Raw genomic sequence first — 25561 nt, 5'->3', positions numbered from 1 at the left:
ACATATACATATATATCAATAATTGAAAATTCCCAAAGTTAATAAAAAGTTTTGCATATGTTCATTGATGCAACCAATTCCTCTTGTCAAACTAATTGTAAATACTTAATAAACAAGAAACCCCTGCTAAAAAAAAGCTTTGAATTTAGTAATATATTGTGGACTGATGAATAGTAAAGGTAATTATATAGTTTTGTATATTAAACAACATCTTAAGACGTTTTTGGACTGATATATAGTAAAGTCATTTAATATTTCAAAATAGACAATGGCTGATGTAGGAATTTAAAGATGTAAAATTTCTTCCTCTAAGGACATGAACGAATTGGGCATGCAGGTGAAAAAGCCAGAACAAGAAAAAATTGAAAATCCCCAAGTAAATCCCCAATCAGAAAGACTGAAAACCAGAAGAGAGATTAATAAAATGGAAATTAAGAAAACTATTGAAGTCATAAATGAAACTCAAAGTTGGTTTTATGAAAAACCACAAAATTGAGAAACCTTTGAGCCATTTGATAAAAAAAAAAAACAAAACCAAAGAAGAAAAGCAAATTACACTATCAAAGATGAAAAGGGTTGAAGTCACCTACAATGAGCCGGAAATTAAAACATTAACTAGAAATTACTTTGCCCAACTGTATGCCCATAAATTCGACAATCTAAAGGAGATGGATGACTATTTTAAAAAATGTGAATTGCCCAGATTAACAAAAGAGGAAGTTGAGTAGTTACATAACCCTGTCTCGGAAAAAAGAAATTGAACAAGCCATCCATGAACTCCCTAGGAAAAAATCTCCAAGGTTGGATGGATTAACAAGTGAATTCTATCACACATTTAAGGAACAGTTACTTCCAATATTATATCGAGTATTTGGGAAAATTGGCAAAGGAGTCCTCTCAAAGTCGTTTTATGATGCAAATATCGTTGTGATACCTAAACCAGGAAGGGCCAAAACAGAAAAAGGAAATCCTGGACCAATTTCTCTAATGAATATTGGTGCAAAAATTTTAAAAAAGATTTTAGCAAAAAAAAAAAAAATACAGCAACTTACCTTGAAAAGAATGGTTCATTATTAGGAAAACTATTAACATTATTGATCATGTCAAAAACTAACAGAAACCACATGATTATCTCAAAAGATGCAGAAAATCCTTGGACAATATACAACACCCATTCCTATTGAAAAGACTGGAGAGCATAGGAGTAGATGGAACTTCCCATAAAATAATAAAACAATAAGTAGTATCTACCGAAAACCTTCAGCAAGCATCATATGCAAGGGAGATAAGCTAGATGTACTTGCAAGAAGACCAGGGGTGAAACAAGGATGTCCATTATCACCCATGTTATACAATATGGTACTAGAAATATTAGTGGTAGCAATAGGAGAAGAAAAAGAAAAGGATGGAATTAGAATAGGCAAAGAAGAAACTAAGCTATCTCACTTTGCAAATGATATGATGATATACTTAGAGAATGCCAGAGGCTCTAGTAAAAAACTACTTGAAATGATAAATCATAAACAACTTGGCAAAGTTTCAGGTTGCAAAATGAACAGATCTTCTGCATTTCTATATATTATTAACAAAGCTCAAGAGCAAGAGATAGAAAGAACAATTCCTTGTAAAGCTAGGTTAGACACTATAAAATATTTAGGAGTCTACCTGCCAAGAGAAATCCAGGGATTATCTGAATACAATTACAAAACCGTTTTTGCACAAATAAAGACAGGTCTAAGTAAGCGGAAAAACACTAGTTGCTCATGGCTAGGCCAAGCCAATGTTAAAAAAACATGACAATTCTACCTAAGTTAATTTACTTATTCAGTGCCATAACAATCAGATTATCAGACAATTATTTTCTATAGCTAGACAAAATAAGATCAAAATTCGTCGGGAAGAGAAAAAGGCCCAGAATATCAAGCGAACTAATGAAGAGAAATACCAGGGAAGGTGACCTTGATCTACCAGATCCCAAATTTCATTATAAAGCAACAATCATTAAAACCTCTTGATACGGGCCAAGAAACAGAAGGGCAGACCGGTCGTATAGCTTACATCCTTCCGACGCAGTGGTCAAAGAATATAGCAATCTACACTTCGAGAAAGCCAAGGAACCCAGTTTCTGGGATAAGGACTCACTACTGGACAATAATTGCTGTGACAACTGGATAACATTGTGGTGGAAACTAGGGTTAGAGCATTGCCCAAAACCGTACACAGGAATAAATTCCAAATGGATACATGCTATAGGAATAAAGATTGATACTATAAATAAATTAATGGAGCAAGGAATAGTCTATTTTTCAGATTTATGAAGAAGGGAAGAATTTTTGACTAAACAGGAGGTGGAAAGCATTATGAAATTCAAAATGGAAAATGTTGATTCCATTAAACTGAAAAGCTTTCTACAACCAAACCCAATGCAACGAAGATTAGGAGGAAAGGAGAAACCTGGGAAACAATTTTTGCAATTAGCGTCTGTGATAAAGGCCTCATTTCTAAAGTAGATGGAGAAGTGAGTCAAATGTACAAGAATAGAAGTCAATCCCCAGCCCATTACCGGTCAAAGGTTATGAATAGGCAGTTTTCAGAGGAAGAAATAAAAGCTGTCTAGAGTGATATAAAAAAAAGCTCTCAAGAACTTTTGATTAGAGAGATGAAATTCAAACCAACTCTGAGATACCACATCACAGCCATCAGGTTGGGTAACATGAGAAAATAGGAAGATGATGCATGTTGGAGAAGATGTGGGAGAGTTGGAACACTAATCTCTTGTGGGTGGAGCTGGGACCTGATCCAACCATTCTGGAGAACATTTTGGAACTATGTCCAGAGAGCTAAAAAATGTGCACAGCCCTTGACCTAGAACTACCGCTTCTAACACTGTATCCCCAAGAGATCACAAAAATGAGAAAGAGTCCCAAATGTACAAAAATATTTATAGCAGCTCTCCTTTGGGTGGTCAAAACCTGAAACTCTACGGGATGCATATCATTTAAGGAATAGCTGAATAAAGTGTGGCACAGGAATGTAATGGAATACTGTTTTGCTATAAGAAATGATGAACAGGAAGATTAATGAGAGGCCTGGAAATAGTAATGTGAAAAGATTGTGAGTGAAAGGAACAGAACCAGGAGACCTTTGTACACAGCAACAACCGCTATATGGGAGGAATTTTTCTGCTAGGCGTAGCACTTCATTGCAATGCAGGGATTTACATAATTTCCAGTGGTCTCTTAAGGCAAAATGCCTTCCACATGCAGGGAAAGAACTACGAAATTTCATCACATAATGAAGCAGATCATTTTCTTTTATATTCTGTTTTGATTTGTTTTAGGATTTCTCTCATTCGTTTTAACTCTTCTATGTAACATGACCAAGGTGAAAATATATTGAATTGGAATGTAAGTGTAGAATCTATAACAAACGGTATGCTGTCTCAGCATGGACATGGGGAGATACGGGGTTACAGGGAGGGGGGAATCTAAGATATATGGAAATGACTGTTGAATACTGAAAACAAATGATATTTTAAAAGTATACAATAGTTTCAAAGCTTCAAATTTTGATTTCTGAGATATATCTCCAACATGTACATAGATTTCTTTTTCATTAATGGTAAAATACATATGTGGAAAGGGTGTTTATATATTAATAACTTTGAATTACTAAAGGAGATGACTAAAACAATTTTTCTTTCTTGAAATAACTCTCCAAATGGCAAAAGTTTTTCCATCATGTCTTAAAAATATTTTATATACGTTCTTTCCTATATGGATAAACTAAACTTAAAAAGTAGCTTTTATATTTTTATAGTTTTGAACATACACTTCCATTAATTTTACATTTTCTCCCCCTCCTTCCCTTTCCCCCTCCTCAAGACATTCTGCAATCAGATATAGGCTGTACATGTATTTTCCTATCAAACGTTTTTTCACATTAGTCATGTTATATAGAAGAACTGGAGTGAATGGGAAGAGCCATGACAAAGAAAATAAAACGAAAGGAAAATTGTCTGCTTGACTCTGAATTCACACTCCTTAGTACTTTCTCTGGCTGTGGACGGCACTTTCCGTCATGAGTAAAGAAAAACCTTTTAAGACTGATAAATTAATGGATACCAGAGGTGTAAAGATGCCAGTAGGCAGCACTGGTAAGGAAAGAAATGAAACTGTATTATTAACTGTTATTCTACAAGTGTGCATCGAAGTGGATGTATTCAAAACATAATTCTAGCTCTTTATTTCTGAGATAAGAATATCATTTATACATTGTTTGAAAGTACCTTATTGTGACTGCTTACATATTACGCGAATTTCCAAATTATACAACTAATTAAGGAATCATCCACACTGGGGTCCCTTGTGATATAATTGCATCAATCACTGCCATTGTTTGGAAGATATGATGCTGTGTTGCAGCATCAACTTCATAAGAGCCCCCTGGGAATCTTGAGTATCCATCCCTTCAAAAGAATCACCTTTACATGTGTCACTGTGGAGCATGTTATGTACTGCTCCATATACAAATATGTAAAACCCTTGAAGTAGGGTCTATTTGAAATGTGCGTTGCATGTTGTGTTAACACTATATTCTTGTTTTATTTCAAGAACTGATAATTGATTCTAATTGCTGTGATGCAAACGCCATAACCGGAAGTACACCAAATTATGGCTTTCATTCTTTAATTTACATACTGGGATCCAACAAGCCTATTCGTTTTGTGGGAAGTTGTGATGGTATTATATTGCTGAAATACACTTGTTGATAAACCTTTCATTCTTTTTCTTTCAGATTCTCTTGAGAGACATCAAAATGTGAAGGTAATAAAAATGATACTGTTAATTTACATCTGATATTTATTCAAAGCTTTCAATATAACTATCTTCTTCTTATTGGTTTCATAGTCCATTCAACCCACTACAGAAACGCATGTTTATTACACGAATGATAACCTGGGAAATGGAGTTCAGGAAAAACGAAAGTCATGTAAGTGTCCTAATTCTATAATTTAGGAAGAAAGAAAGTATATTTTTAAAAACGTAAATATTCATATCCTTTTCTCCTTCCCTTTCTCCCTACTTATCTTACAGATTTAGTGGAAGAAAGGAACTTAGATGACTCAGATGATATTGACGGTATTGTCTCATTTTCCCCTTTTTTACAAGTAGGAGATTAAATGATTTTTATTTTCAAAAAATCACACCTAATAGGAGATGTGCCCTGCAGTTTTCAGGTTTTTGCTATTGTGTTATGAGTACCGTATTTCAAGTGGCATTTTTGTACTTGCTGCCTCCTTTCTACATTTCCCAAAGCCACATAAATTGAGTTATGTATGTATTATCGCAATTCAAGTTAGTATTTATTAAGGAACGATTATTTATCATGTGAATATCACATTCTTGCTGCTTTATTGGACGATGGAAAGATAAAAACAAACAGTTTTTTTGCCTCAAGAAATTTACTTTCTCTGAAGGGGTACAACGTACAAACTGTGTTAAAATGTCAGCAGTATGGAAGGTAAGGGAGAAGAATTACACTGCTCCAGGAAAATTGAGGGGTGAGAGATCAGGAGAAAGGGTATTGGTTGTGGAAGAAAGGTTTCATAGCCCCGAGAACTGCAGCAATAAGGTACCACAGAAGGATTGAGAGCAAGAGAATGGCCAGTTCAGTGTCTTAAAGAGATTACTTGATGACTTTGTGTAGAAGGAAGCAGAGAAGGTAGAATTCAGAAATATGAAGACTGCTTAGTAAGCTATGGCAAAAATCCAGGTAAAAGTTGAGGAGTTCGTGAAATGGGGGTTCTTTGATACTGATGAAAAGGGAGAGGATGACAGATGTGATGGAGGTAGAATCAACAGGGACTTAGCAGCTTTTGCATGTGTATGTTTCTTCATACACACACATACATATATGGATGAGAGGAGTATCAAAGATACGGGCCCATATTCCTGAGAAGATGGCATGCGTTTACCAAAGATAAAAAGTATTAAAGACTGTAGATTTAAGAGCTGGAATGGAGAGAAAAGAAAATGATGAGTTCAGACTTGTTCATGTTGAATTTGAAGCTCCAGGAGGACATACAGGCTGAGAGATCCAGGAGCCAGTCCCAAAAGATGGTGCCCAAAACACAGAACAGTATTTAGGTGTGGTCTGACGAAGGCAGGGGTCAGCTGGATTTATATCTCCCTTCCTCTGAACGTGATTTCTATTTTGATGAAATCTAAAATTGCTTTGTCTCTCACGGCTATTATATTGATTCAGAGAAAGCACATCATCCAAAAAACTCCCAAGAAATTCTGACAACCATTTCTATGTAATTCTCTATCCTGTTCTTGTACTTGCGTTTGTTATTCTGTCCAGAAAGATGACTTGTAGGAATTTGTCAAATGCTTTTCTGAAAGGGAGGCAAAGTATAATGACAATAATACCCTGTTCCGTCAGTCTAGTAAGATTGTCAAAATGTGAATATAGTCTGCTATGACGTGTTCTGACCCTATCTCAAGAAATCATGAGAGTTGCTAACAAATAGCATCAGAGGAGGTTATCCATGAAGCATAGAACTTGAACAGTATGTGATCACGACCATGTAAGGTCAAGAAAGAGTAAGAACGAGGATAAAGGCTATCAGATTTAGCCTTTAGAGACCATTGCTAATCTTGGAATCAGCAGTTTCTGTAGAAGGTTAGATCCAGGGCAGACAAAAGGGTTTGACAAATGAATATAAATAACTCTACTACTTGGACAGTGAAAAGGAGGGCAGATATCAGATAATATATTCCCCACATTCCGTGAAGGCTAGCAAGCCTCTCTCCTGCTCTTTCATCATTGAGAAAAACAAGTAACCCAATGGATTGATTACTCCTGGCCTAACTACCAAAATGATCACACATGACCATTGTTCATTAGTTTACCTTTAATTTTCAAATTTTACAATTTCATCTGGAATGAATACGTAAATCAATCCTCACAGCTTCCTGTGATTTGGTATAAAATGAACATCTCACAAGCTACTTAAAATGCAGCAGTTGATTGAGATTACAGAATAATTTGATGAATGCATGATTAGTGAAATCGAATTTTCTTATATTCATTCCTTTCTTGAAAAGAGAATACAATGGATAACTTATAGCTGTCCTGATTGCCACTGCTGATAAGAGGGGGAGGTTTCATTTCTATGAGAAAAATGCTTCTGAATAAAATCACCTCTTACTTAGACATTAATGCCCATTTAACCCAATAATTGGAATTTAAAGGATCATCAGAGGAAAGTCAAGAAAGTTTTGATAAAAGTGACCTGGAACAGGTATGTAATAATAATATTCCAATTTCTGATATTTTGTATTATGCAAAGTGCCTTTCATGCTAGTTTGCTTGCAAGACTTTCATAACTTGGTTTACTTTTCAATGCTTTTTGCAATAACTTTAGAAAATAATGCATGTTTCAGTGACAACGAATAGGAATAGTTAATCTGAAAATGAATAATTTTAGAAATTGTCTCCTAGTCAAATATGTCCATTGTGAATGCTAGAAATTTGATGATAAAGCTGGAATTTACTTCATTTCTCCCTATATATTAAAGAAGAATGTTTATAATCAGGAAGATGTGATTATATATATTATACATATGATATAATAATATATGCTTATATATCGTTATTTTATATACGTTATATGATATCATACATGATATCATATATATATGATAATTTTCACAAGATTCCTAAATAATGTAGCTTCTAATTGGGTTAGGTGGCATACTAGGTAGGGTCAATAAGACCTAATTGTGAATCCATCCTTGGATTCCTAGCTAAGTCTATGATACTGGACAAGCCACCTTACATTTGTAAAATGATTATGAATATTGCTTGTCTCACAAAATGGTTGTGAGAATGCCACGAAGTTTTGTGAAAATCTGAAAGTGCGACAGAAATGTTAGCCATTGTTGTTCTTTAAATATTTGTTTTTTTAATTTTCCCCTGCTGTCATGTATTTTACAGGACACAGTACAGATGGATGCAAACAATTGTGATGACCTCACTCAGTCTTCTGACACAGCTACAGAGGGTGATGATTTACCTGCCTTAAACTATAAGAATGTTTTGTTAGTGATGGAACAACTTAGTGTTGGTTGTGATGGTACGAACGTTTTACAATTTCCTAAGAAAATAACAATGTTCAACAGAAACCAAAGATGTGTGTGTATGCAAGAAGATACCACTGAAGTCCTAACCCATTTTCTCATAGCAAAGTAGAGGTCAGCTTAATCTCTGGCAGACCTTCACCAAAGAATCACTAAGTACCTATTGTGTGCTAAATATTCAAAGTTTAGATAAGTTTCCTCATTCAATGTGCAATCTAGTACGGAATATAGCCTACATAGATAACTCAAAAATTAATATGTATATTCATATATATATGTATATGTACATATACGTATATATGTACTATATATGTGTGCATATATATGCATATATATATATATGTATGTTTGAGAAGCACAGTCATATTGCTGTTTGAGGTTCAGTGGGGGAAAGACTATCAACATTACAAAATAAATAACCTGTGTGTGAAGGTAGCATTTGAGTTGACTTTTAAAGAATGAGTATGAATTCAGTAGGTAGAGATCATGGGAAAATAATGAGATGAAATGAACATTTTCAACCATGGAAACTCTGAGTAGAAAGGTAAAAAAGTGACACTGAAAAATCCAGTTTTTCTGGACAATATATACCTGTAAGAATTAAATATGGAAAGTTAGGATATTACACATTTGCACAGGGCCTTGATTTTGTCTGTAGTGCACACACTTAAACGTGGAACTTCAGTTTCATAACGTATAAAATGTCATACTTCACAGGATTGTTGTTGGAGGAGGTGTATTTTGTAAGCCTCTAAGTGCTATATTATATAATCTGTGTTAGTAATATTGGTTGATAATAGGAGAACCATTGAAGAGACTGAACTGACTACGAGTATAAAGATCTCAAGGAGTGAACTCTTTCATGTAAAGAATAGTCAAAATATGATAATCTTTCATAAAATGGCCCCAAATATCAAACATCTTGTAAATATTCTGCCTAGTTTTTATAATTCTTCTCTCAGCATGGCATATAGGATAGTGCACTGGACACGATGCCGTGAATAGCTAGGTTCAGATTCTGCCTTTAACACGTTCCAGTTGTGCGAATCTTAACAAGTCTTTTAACTTCTCGGTGCCTCAGTACCTTCTTTTCTTTGAATCGGTGAGCTAACCAGTTCCCTCAGTGTCAGCTTCTCTTCTACTCCAGTATGTCTACATCCAGCAATTGGGTTCTCTCTTGTTGCCTCACTTCAGTTCAACAGTGAATGAATATATGAAGAATTGGAAGTTCCCAAGGAAAACCCAATAATCAAGTTCGTTGAAACTGTAACGACATAACGAACATTTCTAACTCTGGATTAGGTCTCAATTTGACTCCATATGTCTCTCAAGAATAAAGGGGCAGCTATTTTCTTTAGTGCTCAGAACCATTTTTGACCTTCCTCTGGTGTTTCAAGTTACCAGAGGTTTCGCCAATGAATAAATGAGGATGGATATTTCAATGTGTGAATATTACATACTTGTTGATATTATAAATCTCTAAAGAGGAAACAGTGTTTCCATACAATTATGTAAAGCAAAACATGTTTATATTTCTAAAATAATTCACTATATTTTCATTATGTAGATATTAAGTATATAATCCCTTGGATGAATCTTATTTGTCCCACCCAGAATACACCTCAAAATACTTCCTTTTCACAAATATTTTTCTTTCATTGTGAAGAATTCTGAGCTTTCAGATTTTTTTATATCAATTAATTTGTCACTTAGAGATTGTGTTTCATTGCCTACAGTGCACACATAGAAATAGGTTATTGTCATCTTCAATGTAAATTTTTGACAACGCATTATTTTGCAATATGTGAGGATTTATACGTGGATATGATTTTGTCATTGCCAGAGTATTTGAATTCTAAGTATACTGCTACGGTTCAGCGGATTTTAAAATACTCATGTTTTTATTGACTTGCGTTTTTCTCTGTACAGATTTTATTAAACTTGTGAAAAATGAAGATGCAATACTTAGATATGATCGATCAGTGGTACGTAAAAAAGGACATTGTCCATTACTCACCAGGAAAGTGAAGAGTTTAGAAAACAAGATTTGTGGACTGCGGGAAGAATTATCAGAAACAAGGCAAATGGTGTCTGACTTAGAGCAACAAAAAGCAGAATGGAAAAGAGAACTCCGTAGCACGAGGTATGGAACTCATGATTTTAAACAAATCCTTGGAAGCTTTTTTCTTACCGTTGAAGAAATGTGATAGAGGATTTGAGGTTAGGAAGGCCAAAATACCACCTCATTCAAACAGTATTATGAATGAACCCTACTTACTCATTTTTACTCTGTGGATATCAGGTAGAGATGCATTTGTAGTGAATTTTGAAAACTGTAACACAAGTAGCTGTGTTTCATTTTTTTCAACATGAAGTAAAAAATCACTTCACTAATCAATAGTAATGGAAAAATGGATGTAATTTCATATGCATCCCCCTCTACACTTTTCACCGGCGAATTTGAAATGTATCAGAACTCGGGAATTTGGAAATAATCTTTTGTTCCAGCTCCATACAATTTATGGAATTTCTCTTCATTGAATACAAGAAACAAAAGCATCCAAGTGAATATATGATACAGTTTTGATAGAATTAAAATGCCCTGGAGCAGCCTGGATAAAAAAAATGGGTTCCCCTCTGATTTTGATGACAACTGGCAGAGGGGCAATAAGTGCCACGCAAAGACCAGAGTACCACGGGCAGGTCACCTGGAATGAATTCACAAACTCAAACATTTTTGACATCAAGGTAAAGCTTTCTGACACTTTTCAGCAGCAAGGGTTCTTAGGGAAACTGCAACCCTAGCTGGGTACAGGTAAAGTTTATATACGATAGTCTATAGGAAAACATGTGCCAAATATGCTAAGCAGATGACTCAAGGTGAGACTAGGCAATGGTTAAGCAGAGGTTATTTGTTAAAGGAACATGCAATTTTGGTATCTACCTGGCAGGTATTATACGCAGAGTTCACAGGGAAATAGCATAAGGAGGAGTGGCAACTGCATAGAGATGCGGTTTTAGGACTGAAACATCCCTAAGTCCACTAGTGGTCAGGACAGACTAACGGATGCCAGATTGGTCTCACGAATATCTTGTTGGACAAGAAAAATGTAAGGGAGTGTTCCTATATCTAAATCGAGGAAACATATGATGGGTCAATGAGTAGTCAATGTCGTTCTGGTCATGTTCACAGACTGTTCAGCCAGCACACAGCTGTTCAAACTTCTGAATTCTATGGTTGTAACTGGCTATTGTATCAGGTAAGGAGATAATAGTTGTTGCTGTGACAGGCTGTTTTCTTGCACTGGGGAGAAACTGCCTGAGATAATGTTTTGAGGCTAGGGAGAAATGCGATTTTGAAAGAGAAACGTGATTTTAGAATTGTGTCCAAGCACAGGCACCCAAGAACTCCATCAGTTTCTGACACATCCTGACTTTGTGAGCCTGTGCAAGTTACGTTTATTCTCAGTGTAATAGGGAACAGAAACAGGTCAACTCAAAAGTGTAGAGCACGGACCACTCTGCATGAACAGAGGGAGTTCCTTGACAGGGAGTTCTCTACATAGATCGAGTTCCCAATAAATTAATCTTCTTTTCCTTTAGAAATCCAGATGAGTATATTCAATGGTATTTCTTCCTTATTTCTACTGCATTGTCATTGAAAAAGGACAATTTTCTTCTAGGGTTCCCGGGAAGCAAGAAGAAATTGAGCAAGACGCTGAAGAAAAGCTAGTTCTAAAAATGAGTCACCAGTTCAGAAAAAAAGAACGATGTGGTGAAAAAGTGGAGCTAAGACAGGAATTTCAATACCCTCTCAGAACTCTGGACCTGGAATTGAGAACAGAAACAAATCATTCGAAACAGGTAAATTGGAATTTTAAAGTCACTATTTCCATCTGTTCTTGGTAAGAAAACTTGTGGGTTCCCTGGGAGTGGGGAAGTGAACATCATACTCTTTTTAATCTTGAGAAAGGACTAGGATTTTTATGTCTAGTGTAAGTAAGTTGGGTCTAATCATTTGTAGATATGTACTCATGAATATAAAAAAATATATATCCCATGCAGTAGCATTAGAATGTAAAATTGCAGTCTAAAGAGCCATGAAAGAGTAAAGTGAAATTAGTACTTTTTAAAGTATATCTCACAGTAGAGGATCACTATGGCGTAGTGAATAGAACTAACCTGATATCCAGAGAAACCTGGGTTCAAATGTTGCCACGGAGTTCATCTCACCTAACCCTGAGCCAAAGGTTTCAAAGTCCCCCAGATCTGTCCATAGAACTCAGTACTGGAGGATCTGTTTGACACCACTGCTCTATCCTCAACTTTGATAGCAACATAAGTTCCAGAGGATTCCTCTCCATTTTTAGAGAGAGTCTCCTTATCTGAAAATACTTTGGGCAATGCAAGTGCAAGTTCGTTCTCTTTTTCTCTTCCTTTCACTACACTTTAGCACACATCCTTCAGGCTTTCAGAAGAGTTTATTGGTCTCTAGGGTCTTTATGTTTTACTTATTTACGTGTTGATTTACTTAAAATTATTGCAGACTTTCTACATGGAGGAAATGCAAATTCTCAGTAAGTCAGAGTACTGGACTGAGCCTATTCATAACATGATATTTAGTGAGGATTACTGTCAAATTATACAATTAGTTACAAAATTAGGTTCATACGTATGAGTTGGGGGAAATAGGTTTAGATAGCATTTTGCCTGAAAAGATATAAGAATCGTGGCCAGTTCTAAACTAAAGTTGATTTATTGATGTTATTTGAGAACCCAAAAGCTAGCGTAATTTTGCATCTTATTCAGAAAAGTATAGCTACCAAAATAGAGAAGGTGAAAAGCACTCTCTACTCTGAAGTGAATAAGTAGATAGGCTTATGTTGTTTAACTCATTTGTGGCTTCCTCAGAATTATGCTCGCTAATAAGCAGAATGGCAAACAGGATGAGGAAGGCCCTTGGGGACCATGACTTTTGAGGATCTGTTCAAGAAAATAGAGCTATTGATCCTTTTATGTTCAAGTTTTTGAAGGAGAGTCATGTGGAAGAAGGACGAAGCTTGCTCTGCTTCAGTGTAAGGATAAGAGCTAAGAGCCATGGATAAGAGTTGCACAAATGTACATTTTTAAGATTAATGAGAAAAAACTTGCCAACAAAGAGAACCATCCACAAATCGAATGAGTTCACTTGAGATATGGTATCTATCCTCACCTGTGAAGACTTCAAGCTGAGGCTTGTAAGAGTTAAGGACTTAACCCTGGGTGTGGATCGCCCTGAGGAGTGATTGAGGTTCCTTTCCAACTTTGAAATGCTTTCCTTCTTGTTGCTTTTCCTTTTCAGTAGCCTGTTTTTCTTTGAGTTTTTAAAGTTAGTTTCCGTGCTTTGTCCGATTCTGTATTCCATTTAAAGGTAAAATGTTGTTGCTGACTGTTGAAGGAAAATGGTGATGAAAATTTTATGAACTTCTTGTCCGCAGGACGAAGAAGAGCTAAAGGAAACTCAAGGACCACTTTTTCCGGAGCTAAATGTTACAGCTTTGCAAAGTGGGATTCTGAACAATCCTCTTTCGAAGCAGAAAGAAAACAAAACAACTGCTTCCAAAATCACTCAGACTTCTGAGGTATTTACTTTGGTCATTTTCAAATCTAACTACATATTTTGAAAGTTCAGATTTCGGTTCTTCATTTTGGGACATCTTTGTTATCCTCAGTCCCGTCCATCTGTCTGCAACAGATAGTTCAGGACACAGCTAGTGACCAAAATCAGCACAATGCTGTTTGTCTTGCTTGACCGTTTCTTTTTCTTTTAATTGAATGATCTCTCCCGAGACCCAACTTTACGTCTACTGAAAAAAGTTCCTGGTGCACAACAGTGCCTCTTCCTTTCTGGACATAGGAAAGGGGCAGCACATCAGTGTCACTAACTCCTAGCTTAGAGAGAGAAAGGAATGCAACTAGGTAGAAGGTGACACCTCAAACACAAACCATTTTTCTTCCTTGATTAAGGGATATCATCTGCTTGTACTTTTCAGGGAAGAGAGTGAGGGTTCTGAAATATATGTTAATAGATTGCTCTATTTCACCTTCTTGTCTCCCTCATCTTTCATTAAAGAAAAGGAATAAAAGTATTTGCCACAGAAATAAATTTCACTTAGGTTTCTGACATAAGGCTCTATCCGGGCCATGAATTCCTCCATTCGCTCACATTCATCATTGCTCAGCATGATAGAAACACAAGTTTCTCAAATGCCAAAATTAGAAATTTTCATTTTCTTCTGTTTTTCAACAGTTGTTTGAAGTAAACCATTTGGGTTGTTGGCCCTTAGTAGTCCTTTGGTGCTTGCACACTGGAGTGCTTCATTGAACTCACCTGTGACCAATTCATGCTCTCCTTCTGGCTTTTTAGAAAAGATATCATAGAATGCAGCTTCTAAGCTATTGGACAAAACTCTGTTCTCTGGTCCTGAACGGGATCCAACGCTCCTGGAGGAGTTTGGTTGTGATGGGAGTGCAATACTCATATTTTATTATTTGGCCCCAATAATTCTTTCATCATTTCTTTAACATGTCATGGTTAAGACTAGGTTACCATCAGTAGGGGACCACATTCTAGGCCTGACTTTTCCCTTCCCTAAAATGAGAGATTTCAACTTGATAACTTCTAAAAGTTTTAAATCAATGATGCTATGAAAATGCGACACATCCATGAGAAAATCGATTATTCGTAAGACTTCTACTAAGAAACATAAGACTTATGAGTTCATTGTTCTGGAGTGAAGTTCATTGTACCAGGGCAAGGAGTCTCCATTTAGGACAAATTCTTAATATCAACTGCTGAAAGGAAATAAGCTATTGAAAAAAGTGTGCTAGATTTGGAGTCTGAAGAGACCTGGATTGAGATATTGCTGCTGATACTTACTGAGTGTGATAATGGACAGGTTGTTCAATAATGTATCCTAACCTAAGTTCTAATCTGTAAAACGGGGAGGAGAATATCAATATTTCCCGCATCAGGGTGTGGCAAGGCTTAGGTGAGACAATGTATGGGAAGTACTTTGCTGAATACCACCAAAGGCAATGTGTCACGAAGACTTTAGAGAGGCCTGGAAGGACTTATGTGAACTGATGATGAGTGACAGGAGCAGCACCAGGAAAATATTGTATGCAGGAACAACCAGAGTGTGTGAGGAAATATTCTTGTAGATGTAGTACCTCGTTGCATTGCAAGGACTTAAAAAATTCCCTTTGGCTTCTTGAAGCAAAATGCCTTCCACATGCTGAGAAACAACTATGAAATCTGATCGCAGAATGTAGCACAGCATTGTCTTTTCTGTTACATTTTGTTTTATGGTTTCCCCCGTTCATTTTAATTCTTCTAGGGAGTATAACTAAGGTAAAAATGCACTTAATAGGAATGTATGTATAGATACAAGATACTAGATAAGATATAAGACAAGATATTGATGCTCTATAAGATCGTACACCGTGTAAGGCAGTAAGTGGAGAGAGAAGAAGAAAGGAGGTGGGGGAAAGGGAAAAGAATCTAAGATATACAGAAGAGATTGCACAACACTGAAAATGAGTAAAATAACTCAACATAGAAGAGGCAGTTTGAAAATATTAAGTATTTTAATTCTATTAACAATATGACTTATCAGCGTGGAATAGAATGGACAGAGCAAAGGAAATAAAATATAAGCTTTCTAGGCCTAAAAGTACACTCCATGCCTTTTGATTAATGAAGCACTTTTAAAATGTGTTCTTTGTGAAAACTGACTCTGAGAGAAATGTGAAATAGGGCAAACTCCCTCATTTTAATTTTGTTTTACTAAAGTATGCTTCTTGGTACCTTGGCGTTTATTTGGAATTGCTAGGGAATAATCAGCATCCATAACTTTATTTTGAGTAGCACTTTTTTTCTGTTTATTATGTTTAGATTCCTGACAGCCATGAGAAAGAAAAATATCTGTTCGACAAAAATCAAATCTTAGAGGATGAAAATGCCATGCTCAAACTCGAAGTAGATACACTAAAAATTAAGAATCGAGACAAAGAAAACCATATAGAAATTTTAAAGGAAAAGAATGATTATCTTCATCAGAAATTACAGTTGAATGCAGAAATACTAACAGCAATCAGAGTACAGTACAGTGAAGAAGTAAATGTTGTGACAGCTGAGAATGCAGTGCTGAATTCTAAATTGGACACTGCAAAACAAAACACAGAGAGACTAGAGGGCGAAATTGAATCATACAGGTCTCGTCTGATGTCTGTTATTGACGATTATGAGCAAAGTGAGGCGTCCAAGCTAGCCCTTGAACATTCCTTTCAGGAAGCAAGAGATGAGTGGCTTCATGTACAGGACAAGTTATACAGTGACTTGTCTAGTTTAAGAGAGAACCATGCTTTGCTTTCTGAAGAACTCTCTCAGGCTGAAAGTGGAGCCAGGAGTTTAGAAAATGAGCTAGGCCATGTCTATGAATCCCTCAGACAAAAGACATATATTGTAGAAAACACACAGAGAGAACTGAACCATGCTGAAGAGAAGGCAAAGGAACTTGAAGAAACAAATCGAGTGTTAAAGGAAAAACTCAGCAGATGTAGTTTGGAAAATGAATCTCTCCAAGAAAGATTAGGGCAAATCCAGAGTGAAAATATGGTGCTTCAGCAAGCGCTTGAAGACACACAGAAGAAAGTCACGATGAAAGAAAAGCAACTGCGTGATGCCCAGGTACAGTTTATTGATCTCTTCAACAAAATTTATGCTGATAGTGAAAAACAACTTCTTCTAGTAGAAGACAGCAAGAAAGTGTTAGTCAGTGAATGTAACCACTTAGGAGAACAAATGTGTAAATATGAAATTGAGAAGGCTGAAAGAGGGTTCGGTCATTAAATGTCTTGGACAAAGATAAAGCTTTTTGAAATGAAAGTCAAAGTAATTTTAATCAAGATAATTTAGGAATTTGAATTCTCAACAGGCTGGTGAGGTTATCAACTTTCACTGGGAAAATGCTGATATGTAAGAATTGAGAATGAGAATCCATAATATGATAAATAGAACAAGTAATATCGTGATTTTGAAGATAATATGATTGCAATAATAAGTAAATATCCTGTAATAAAATATAAGTAATTAACTTAAATGAAAATAATGTGACATATAAAATAATAATTTAAAAACTATATAAAACTAAAATTAGAAAACGCTTTTGTAGATAAGATGACTCATTTTGATTGAAGAAATTCTAGAGGCCATGACATTTTGGTTTCATAAATATTTGTAGGGGAAATCGCTAGTGTATAAACACAAATAATTTTTTATATTATTAATTTTCCTAATATTCTATTTGAATATTGAAATGGAATAAATTAATTCCAACGCTGAAGTTTAAGAGAAGTCTTACCAAAAAATGCTAGGAATAATGTAACAGTTGAAAGATAACATTTCTTTTGAGATACTCTGGAATATTCCCATTAGACATCTCATTAACATTTAAACATGCTCAACATTCTGACGAGTTTCAATTCAGATTCCTCTGAACTACTCTTTGCAACGCTAACGAGAGAATGATAGTTGTAGTGAAAATCCAGAGTCTAGACACTCCTTTTCTTTTCAATTTAGGACGGTAATTCTATTCAAAAAGAGGTTAATTTTGGGGTTACTAATATTATTTTTTATTGTGCTTCACTACCAATTTTTTTTTAATCTCTGTACTTTTTATTGTTTTACTAATAATTCTTGCTCGGTGTGCAAAATTGCAAGTTCTGGTATCACTGCCTTTTAGTTGTTGAGTAAGAACAGCTTTACACAGTCTAATAGCAGCTCTCATTTTCTGTGATTTGTCATATATACAATGAGCGTCCATTGTACCATATATTGTACTGGGTAATAATTTCATCTAAAAAATATGAAAATTTTATCTTGTCATTCAATGGTAGAATTTAGTTAACATGTAAGAATTCAGTGAATTGCGCCCATTTTACTTTCTCAACTTTACATTGTCTTCTTTTAGCCTTACGTTTTCTTCAAAACAACTTACCAGACTTTAGTTAAATTTAGTTTCACAAAGTATTTCAACTTGTCTAATAGGAGAAAACATTTTGATTTCTTTTGATTTGGGGCTTCATTTGGTATTCATAATTTATGCAATAACTTGCCTGGCACTATGATGAAAGCAGAGATGAATTTCTGCAGTATAACAGTCCATAAACACACGACTTTGTATCTCTGTGTGTATATTTGCTTATACACATATGTGAATGAATGAATACGTCTGCAGGTACAAAACTCTGATTTTGTAATGTGCTATATATGCATAAGCGGGAGAGCTAGCATGTTTTCCGCAGTTTCCTTTTTTTTTGCCGATGGACTGAAACCAGGCGTGTAATTCCTATCAGAACAGGAAAAGGAATTCTTTGAAGGCTTAGCAAAGACTCTTGAAGATGGGAACAGCAGCTAGTGACCATATGTGTGGTTCTCATTGTGGCTTTGAGCAAAGCACATCATTCATGTGAAGTGCTTTTACCAAGCCTGACATGCGTACCAGTACCTACGTTCCTTCCCCCGAGTTAAACAATGAGAGGAAGGAAAATTCAAACGTTTCTTGTAGATGTCCTCTTCTTTCTAAAGGTTGGTGCATAGAAATGAGGCAGTTAACTTTTCTGAAAAACGGAATGGGAAACCATTAATGTGGCTATCAAGTACAAAAAAGTATACATTCCTCCCCCCTCATTCCATTACCTTCCATGTGAGTCTCACCTATCATATTTTAGTCCCTAGATAACTTTTGAGGTGATACAATTATGCTCAAAAAACAGGTAATGGGAAATCAGGCTGAATGTTTGAGCAAGTAGAAAGATCTCATTTGACCCATGCTAAATGAAGGTTGAGTAGAATAATCAAAAGAGCTTTCTCGTGTCAGGAGCCAAGTGTCAATCTTTGTCCCTAGAAACGACTAACGTTAGGAGCTTGGGTAACTCAACTAACCTCTTTGGAGTTTCGTTTTTCTCATGTGCAACATGCGGGAATTTTGTTAAATAACATCTAAGATATTAATACCGCAAATCTATGAAAATTATGAATATGTTGATGAAATTAAATTGCATGCAGAACTATAATGACTTTTGATGTGAATTTTGACATGATATTTATTTCATATGAGCTAATTCTGCTTTCTGAAATCAGCAATAGAAATAATTTGGACATATATCTCTCAGGCCAGAGAAAGAAATCTTCAGCGAGAAGTTCCTGTTTCTGGCAACTACCAAGCCATGAGAATAGTTTCGCAACAAGTTACATCATTTTATCGAAGGAATTATGAAGAGAAGGAAAAACTACCGAAGCAAGTAGATGAAACCAAAAGTAAAGTATGTATGCAAAAAGATCAATAATTTGTTCCTGATGAATGGAAATTGTGTGCAGTGTGACATTTCCCTTTTTCTCGTCAACAGTATAAATTTTCTGAACGCTCTGTCAATTAAGTCGAATTAAATTAGACCTACAAACTCCACAATGTGTGCACACTAATTTCAATACAAATATTCACTCATGATGTCCTTGACAATTTGGTTTATCTGTCTTTACAGAAAGAGTGAGGTGTTTTCCCAAGGACCCATAATGCCTAAATCATTTCTATGATTCCTTATGTTTAGAAAGATCTTTACCATTATTTTCTCTTTTAATCCCGAAGCAATACTGTGAAGTAGAAATTACTTGTTTACTTACGTTGAAACTTCTCCTTGAACAACAGGAAAAGGTTGTTTCTTCACAATTTGTAAATATGTAAATTGTACCTGCAAAATGCAATTGAGAATTCAAGTAATGAGATGGATGATTTCATTAATATTCTCTAACTTCATCGATCTGATCTCACCATGTAGATTTCTGGTTCCATACCTTCTTCACACTCTTCTTCTGGCTTACACACAGTTACACGTCCTCATCTGCACTACCCGTCAAAAACCTATCGACTCTTTACCTCCAGCATGCTTGTGCCTTCCAAAAGCATGATTCGTTTGCCATAATGCCATTGGGACTTTTCACCCATATGGATTTCTGAATCTCCTGAAATCCACTTTTCATTTGATATGACCTCATTGGGTATTTATTGCTTTATGCTGTTCACATCTGTTAACAAACTATTACTTCCGTGTTCTACCTCTTGTTTGCCCAACTATCATAGATTTCCTTGAGGACAGTGATCATTTAGACTTCGTTATTTTTGATAGAACGTTGTTTTCAAAGCATGCTGTCATGAGAAGTAATTGTTATTATTTTTTCAGTACAAGTAGTACTAGTAGTAGTTCTAGTACTAGTAGTTCTAGTGATAGTAGTACTTGTAGTGGTAGCACTAGCAGTAGAAAAACAGGAACAAGGAAACTCAATGTTTTCTGTTGATTTTGCCAGGAGTTGCAAGTTTACCTAAAATTAAATTTGTTCTAAGGTAATGGTTGGGCTAAAGTACTTTGAGTTTCTGTAGTCTGATTTTATATAAAGTTTCAATTTCCCAGACGCCAAAAGTAGAAATTCAATACGAAAGTATTGTAGTTTCTATGATCATTCTTCGAAATTATTAAAATGAAAGTGCAGTTAAGCGTACAATAGCATGACAGTTAAATTCTTCTAGCCCCTTCCCTTTAATACTATCAAATAGCTTTCTCCATTGTCAGTTGCTTTCCCACATTTCCATGTATTTCTGCATGCTATTCATCATGGTGGAAGGCACAAAGTAAAGTAAGGGAGATTTCTGAGATTCTTCCAACCGCAATTTCACCCTGGTAGTCACCATAACTTGAAAAGTAAGTAAGTAACTCTGCCAAAGCAGGTTAAAAAAGAACTTTGGATGATGAGATATTTCTCCACTTAGACGTATGTTGGGGGAATTAGCGATAGAAATTTGGGTCTGGGGTTAGAAAAATCTGACTTCAAATGTGTCCGGAGATTCTGTCTGTGTGATCCTAGGCAAGTCACTTAGTTTTTCTCAGTTTCCTCAGCCACAAAATGGGGATAATACTAGTACATACTTCTCAGGGTTGTTGTGAGAATCAAATGAGATCATTATTGTAAATCTCTTATGTTTATGGCCTTTATTGTTGGCACATATTGGACACGTAGGAAATGCTAGTTTCCCTGCTCCAAAAGCATAAAGACCAACGTCCACTATATATAAATAATACTGCCTCCCACATTTGGATAATCATCTCCTAATATTGCAAAAGAGTTTTCTTAACCTGGCCAATTTCAGTGTACTCAGCTTAGTTAAGAAACTATTATGAATTCCAATCTCATTCTTCTGAAAATGACTTTTCTTTTCAATGTCCATGCTTGAGAAATTTTTCAAGGTGTCAGAAATGAGCACTGGAATGAAATAAGTTCTGTTTCCCAAGTAACGCCCCTATCACTTCTTGTCTTCATTTCTCTCAACTTCTTTCTGAAAGACTTGGATTAAAATATGAACCTTCATAAGCTTTTGGCTTCAGGTTGCAGTCAAGAAACGAGGTGTGAACTGACTCCTGGAAGGTATACCAAGCAAGCAGTAACTTAGAGTCCATCGTTGGCAGCAAGAAGTAGGTCATTTTATTGGCATTCTGGCCAAACTGGCACCATTTCTTGTGTAATTTCCCTGATCGTGTAAGTTTTCAGTATGTAAGAATTTAGTGAAATTACAGTTTCTTCCTTGTTCAAACGTTATTTCATCAACTAGTGAATATTGTCTATGTGAACAACACTGTGATAGATCCTGAGCAGGATAAAAGACTGTGTGTCAGACGTGCACTGTCTCCTTGAAGAATTTTCACTCTCTGTGGAAGTTAACACAAAATAGAGAAACTTCATTTATAACAAACGGTAGAATTTAAACAACTACGAAGTGAAGAATTTTCCGGTAAGCATTTATAAAGGAGATATCACTAAAGTTGCACGTTAGAGCAGATGGTAGTAATCCATTCATGTTTTTCCTAATGCAAACATTACTTGATGCAATTTGGTTGAGTTAGCAGCCCTCCTGGAAGAGCAATTGCTGAATACCTACCTATTGTATATCTATATATATCTATCTATCTGTCTATCTGTCTGTCTGTCTATGTATCTATCTATCTATGTTAACATGTACATTTATATTTATATATTTATTTATATTGATATATTTGTTCCTGTGTGCATGTGTATATGCACACACAAAAATATACATGTACACATACGTTGATACATGCACATATATGTGTGTGTTTTTACAAATATGTGTCTGAAGTTTGTTAAAACTCTGCATCTAAGGATGACTTTTCCAAGATTTTGTGTTCTGCTTCAGTCCATTGCCATCCAGATGGCTTTCGACAAATGATTTTCTGTCTTTAGGCTTCTGGTTCTTGATTTGTAAAATGAAGTACTAACTCATCAGTAGTGTCCATTATTGCTCGAACAGTCTATAGTTTTACGTGCGTGAAGTGCACTTCTGTTACACAATTAGCAATATGAAGGAATATAAATATTTCCCTCACAAGGGTGGTGCAAATTTTAGGTGAGATAATGTACTGAAAGTCCTTTCCAAAAACCTTGACATGTCTCAGATAGAATCATCAGTGTGAGACAGAATGTATGGAGAAAAGGAAACCAAATCTACTGAAAGACAGACAGCTTTGTGAGTTCAAAAATGGTGCCCAAATCTTCTGGTTGATGAAGCAGTTTTCAGTCGTATTCTTTCAGCAAATTGATAGAAATGGGAAAGAGGTGAAAGTCCCTCAGTGAACTTTTTCTCTAAATACACTATGCTTCTTGGCCCCTTGGCGTTTCCTTTGAATTTTGAAGGAAATATCAGAATAAGTCATTTTATTTTGAATAACACTTTCTTTTCTTTTTCTTATGTTTAGGTTCCTGTTAGGAATGTAAAGGAAAAATACTTGCAGGAGAAAAAGGAAATCATCCAGTATGAAGTTGCCATGCACAAAGTGGAATTAAAAACAGTAAAAATTAAGGATCAGCGAACCAGAAAGCACCACAGAGAAGAAACTGAAGCTTTGAAAGAGAAGAATGAGGAGCTTCAACAGGAATTAAAATGGAATAGAGAAGCATTAAGAAAAATCCGATTTCAATACAGTGGCCAAGTAAAGGTTCTGAAAGCTGAGAATGCAGCGCTGAACTCTCAATTGGAGAATGCAAAAGAAAACACAGAGAGACTAGAGAGCGAAATTGAATCATACAGGTCTCGTCTGATGTCTGTTATTGACGATTATGAGCAAAGTGAGGCGTCCAAACTAGCCCTTGAACATTCCTTTCAGGAAGCAAGAGATGAGTGGCTTCATGTACAGGACAAGTTAAACAGTGACTTGTCTAGTTTAAGAGAGAACCATGCTTTCCTTTCTGAAGAACTCTCTCAGGCTGAAAGTGGAGCCAAGAGTTTAGAAAATGAGCTAGGCCATGTCCATGAATCCCTCAGAGAAAAGACATATATTGTAGAAAACACACAGAGAGAACTGAACCATGCTGAAGAGAAGGCAAAGGAACTTGAAGAAACAAATCGAGTGTTGAAGGAAAAACTCAACAGATGTAGTTTGGAAAATGAATCTCTCCAAGAAAGATTAGGGCAAATCCAGAGTGAAAATATGGTGCTTCAGCAAGCGCTTGAAGACACACAGAAGAAAGTCACGATGAAAGAAAAGCAACTGCGTGATGCCCAGGTACAGTTTATTGATCTCTTCAAAAAACTTTATGCTGATAGTGAAAAACAAGTTCTTCTAGTAGAGGAGAGCAAGAAAGTGTTAGTCAGTGAATGTAACCACTTTGGAGAAGAAATGTGTAAATATGAAATTGAGAAGGCTTAAAGAGGATTGGGTCATTAAATGTCATACTTGGACAAAGATAAAGCTTTTTGAAATGAAAGTCAAAGTAATTGTAATCAAAATAATTTAGGAATTTTAATTTTCAACAGGCTGGTGAGGTTATCAACTTTCATTGTGGAAATGCTGATATGTAAGAATTGAGAATGAGAATCCATAATATGATAAATAGAACAAGTAATATCATGATTTTGAAGATAATATGATTGCAATAATAAGTAAATATCCTGTAATAAAATATAAGTAATTAACTTAAATGAAAATAATGTGACATATAAAATAATAATTTAAAAACCAAATAAAACTAAAATTAGAAAATGCTTTTGTAGATAAGATGACTCATTTTGATTGAAGAAATTCTAGAGGCCATGACATTTTGGTTTCATAAATATTTGTAAGGGAAATCGCTAGTGTATAAACACAAATAATTTTTTATATTATTAATTTTCCTAATATTCTATTTGAATATTGAAATGGAATAAATTAATTCCAACGCTGAAGTTTAAGAGAAGTCTTACCAAAAAATGCTAGGAATAATGTAACAGTTGAAAGATAACATTTCTTTTGAGATACTCTGGAATATTCCCATTAGACATCTCATTAACATTTAAACATGCTCAACATTCTGACGAGTTTCAATTCAGATTCCTCTGAACTACTCTTTGCAACGCTAACGAGAGAATGATAGTTGTAGTGAAAATCCAGAGTCTAGACACTCCTTTTCTTTTCAATTTAGGACGGTAATTCTATTCAAAAAGAAGTTAATTTTGGGGTTACTAATATTATTTTTTATTGTGCTTCACTACCAATTTTTTTTTAATCTCAGTACTTTTTATTGTTTTACTAATAATTCTTGCTCGGTGTGCAAAATTGCAAGTTCTGGTATCACTGCCTTTTAGTTGTTGAATAAGAACAGCTTTACACAGTCTAATAGCAGCTCTCATTTTCTGTGATTTGTCATATATACAATGAGCGTCCATTGTACCATATATTGTACTGGGTAATAATTTCATCTAAAAAATATGAAAATTTTATCTTGTCATTCAATGGTAGAATTTAGTTAACATGTAAGAATTCAGTGAATTGCGCCCATTTTACTTTCTCAACTTTACATTGTCTTCTTTTAGCCTTACGTTTTCTTCAAAACAACTTACCAGACTTTAGTTAAATTTAGTTTCACAAAGTATTTCAACTTGTCTAATAGGAGAAAACATTTTGATTTCTTTTGATTTGGGGCTTCATTTGGTATTCATAATTTATGCAATAACTTGCCTGGCACTACGATGAAAGCAGAGATGAATTTCTGCAGTATAACAGTCCATAAACACACGACTTTGTATCTCTGTGTGTATATTTGCTTATACACATATGTGAATGAATGAATACGTCTGCAGGTACAAAACTCTGATTTTGTAATGTGCTATATATGCATAAGCGGGAGAGCTAGCATGTTTTCCGCAGTTTCCTTTTTTTTTGCCGATGGACTGAAACCAGGCGTGTAATTCCTATCAGAACAGGAAAAGGAATTCTTTGAAGGCTTAGCAAAGACTCTTGAAGATGGGAACAGCAGCTAGTGACCATAT

At 35.4% G+C, this 25561-nt stretch overlaps 1 protein-coding gene across 1 annotated transcript; it reads left to right on the top strand.

Moving 5' to 3' along the window:
- Window positions 1-4080: 4080 nt before the first annotated feature.
- LOC140522496 (ankyrin repeat domain-containing protein 26-like) lies at window positions 4081-24163 on the top strand. The gene is made up of 12 exons (XM_072637920.1): window positions 4081-4156; window positions 4798-4826; window positions 4911-4992; window positions 5097-5141; window positions 7260-7309; window positions 8005-8143; window positions 10077-10290; window positions 11831-12011; window positions 13625-13768; window positions 16084-16305; window positions 19365-19514; window positions 23013-24163. Exons 1-12 carry the CDS (start codon window positions 4081-4083, stop codon window positions 23961-23963), a joined length of 2283 nt encoding a protein of 760 aa, XP_072494021.1. The 3' UTR covers window positions 23964-24163.
- Window positions 24164-25561: the final 1398 nt, after the last annotated feature.

The sequence above is a fragment of the Notamacropus eugenii genome, chromosome 2, assembly GCF_028372415.1.
Source record: "Notamacropus eugenii isolate mMacEug1 chromosome 2, mMacEug1.pri_v2, whole genome shotgun sequence".
Taxonomy (NCBI): domain Eukaryota; kingdom Metazoa; phylum Chordata; class Mammalia; order Diprotodontia; family Macropodidae; genus Notamacropus; species Notamacropus eugenii.
This window is presented reverse-complemented; position numbering and strand designations above follow the sequence as displayed.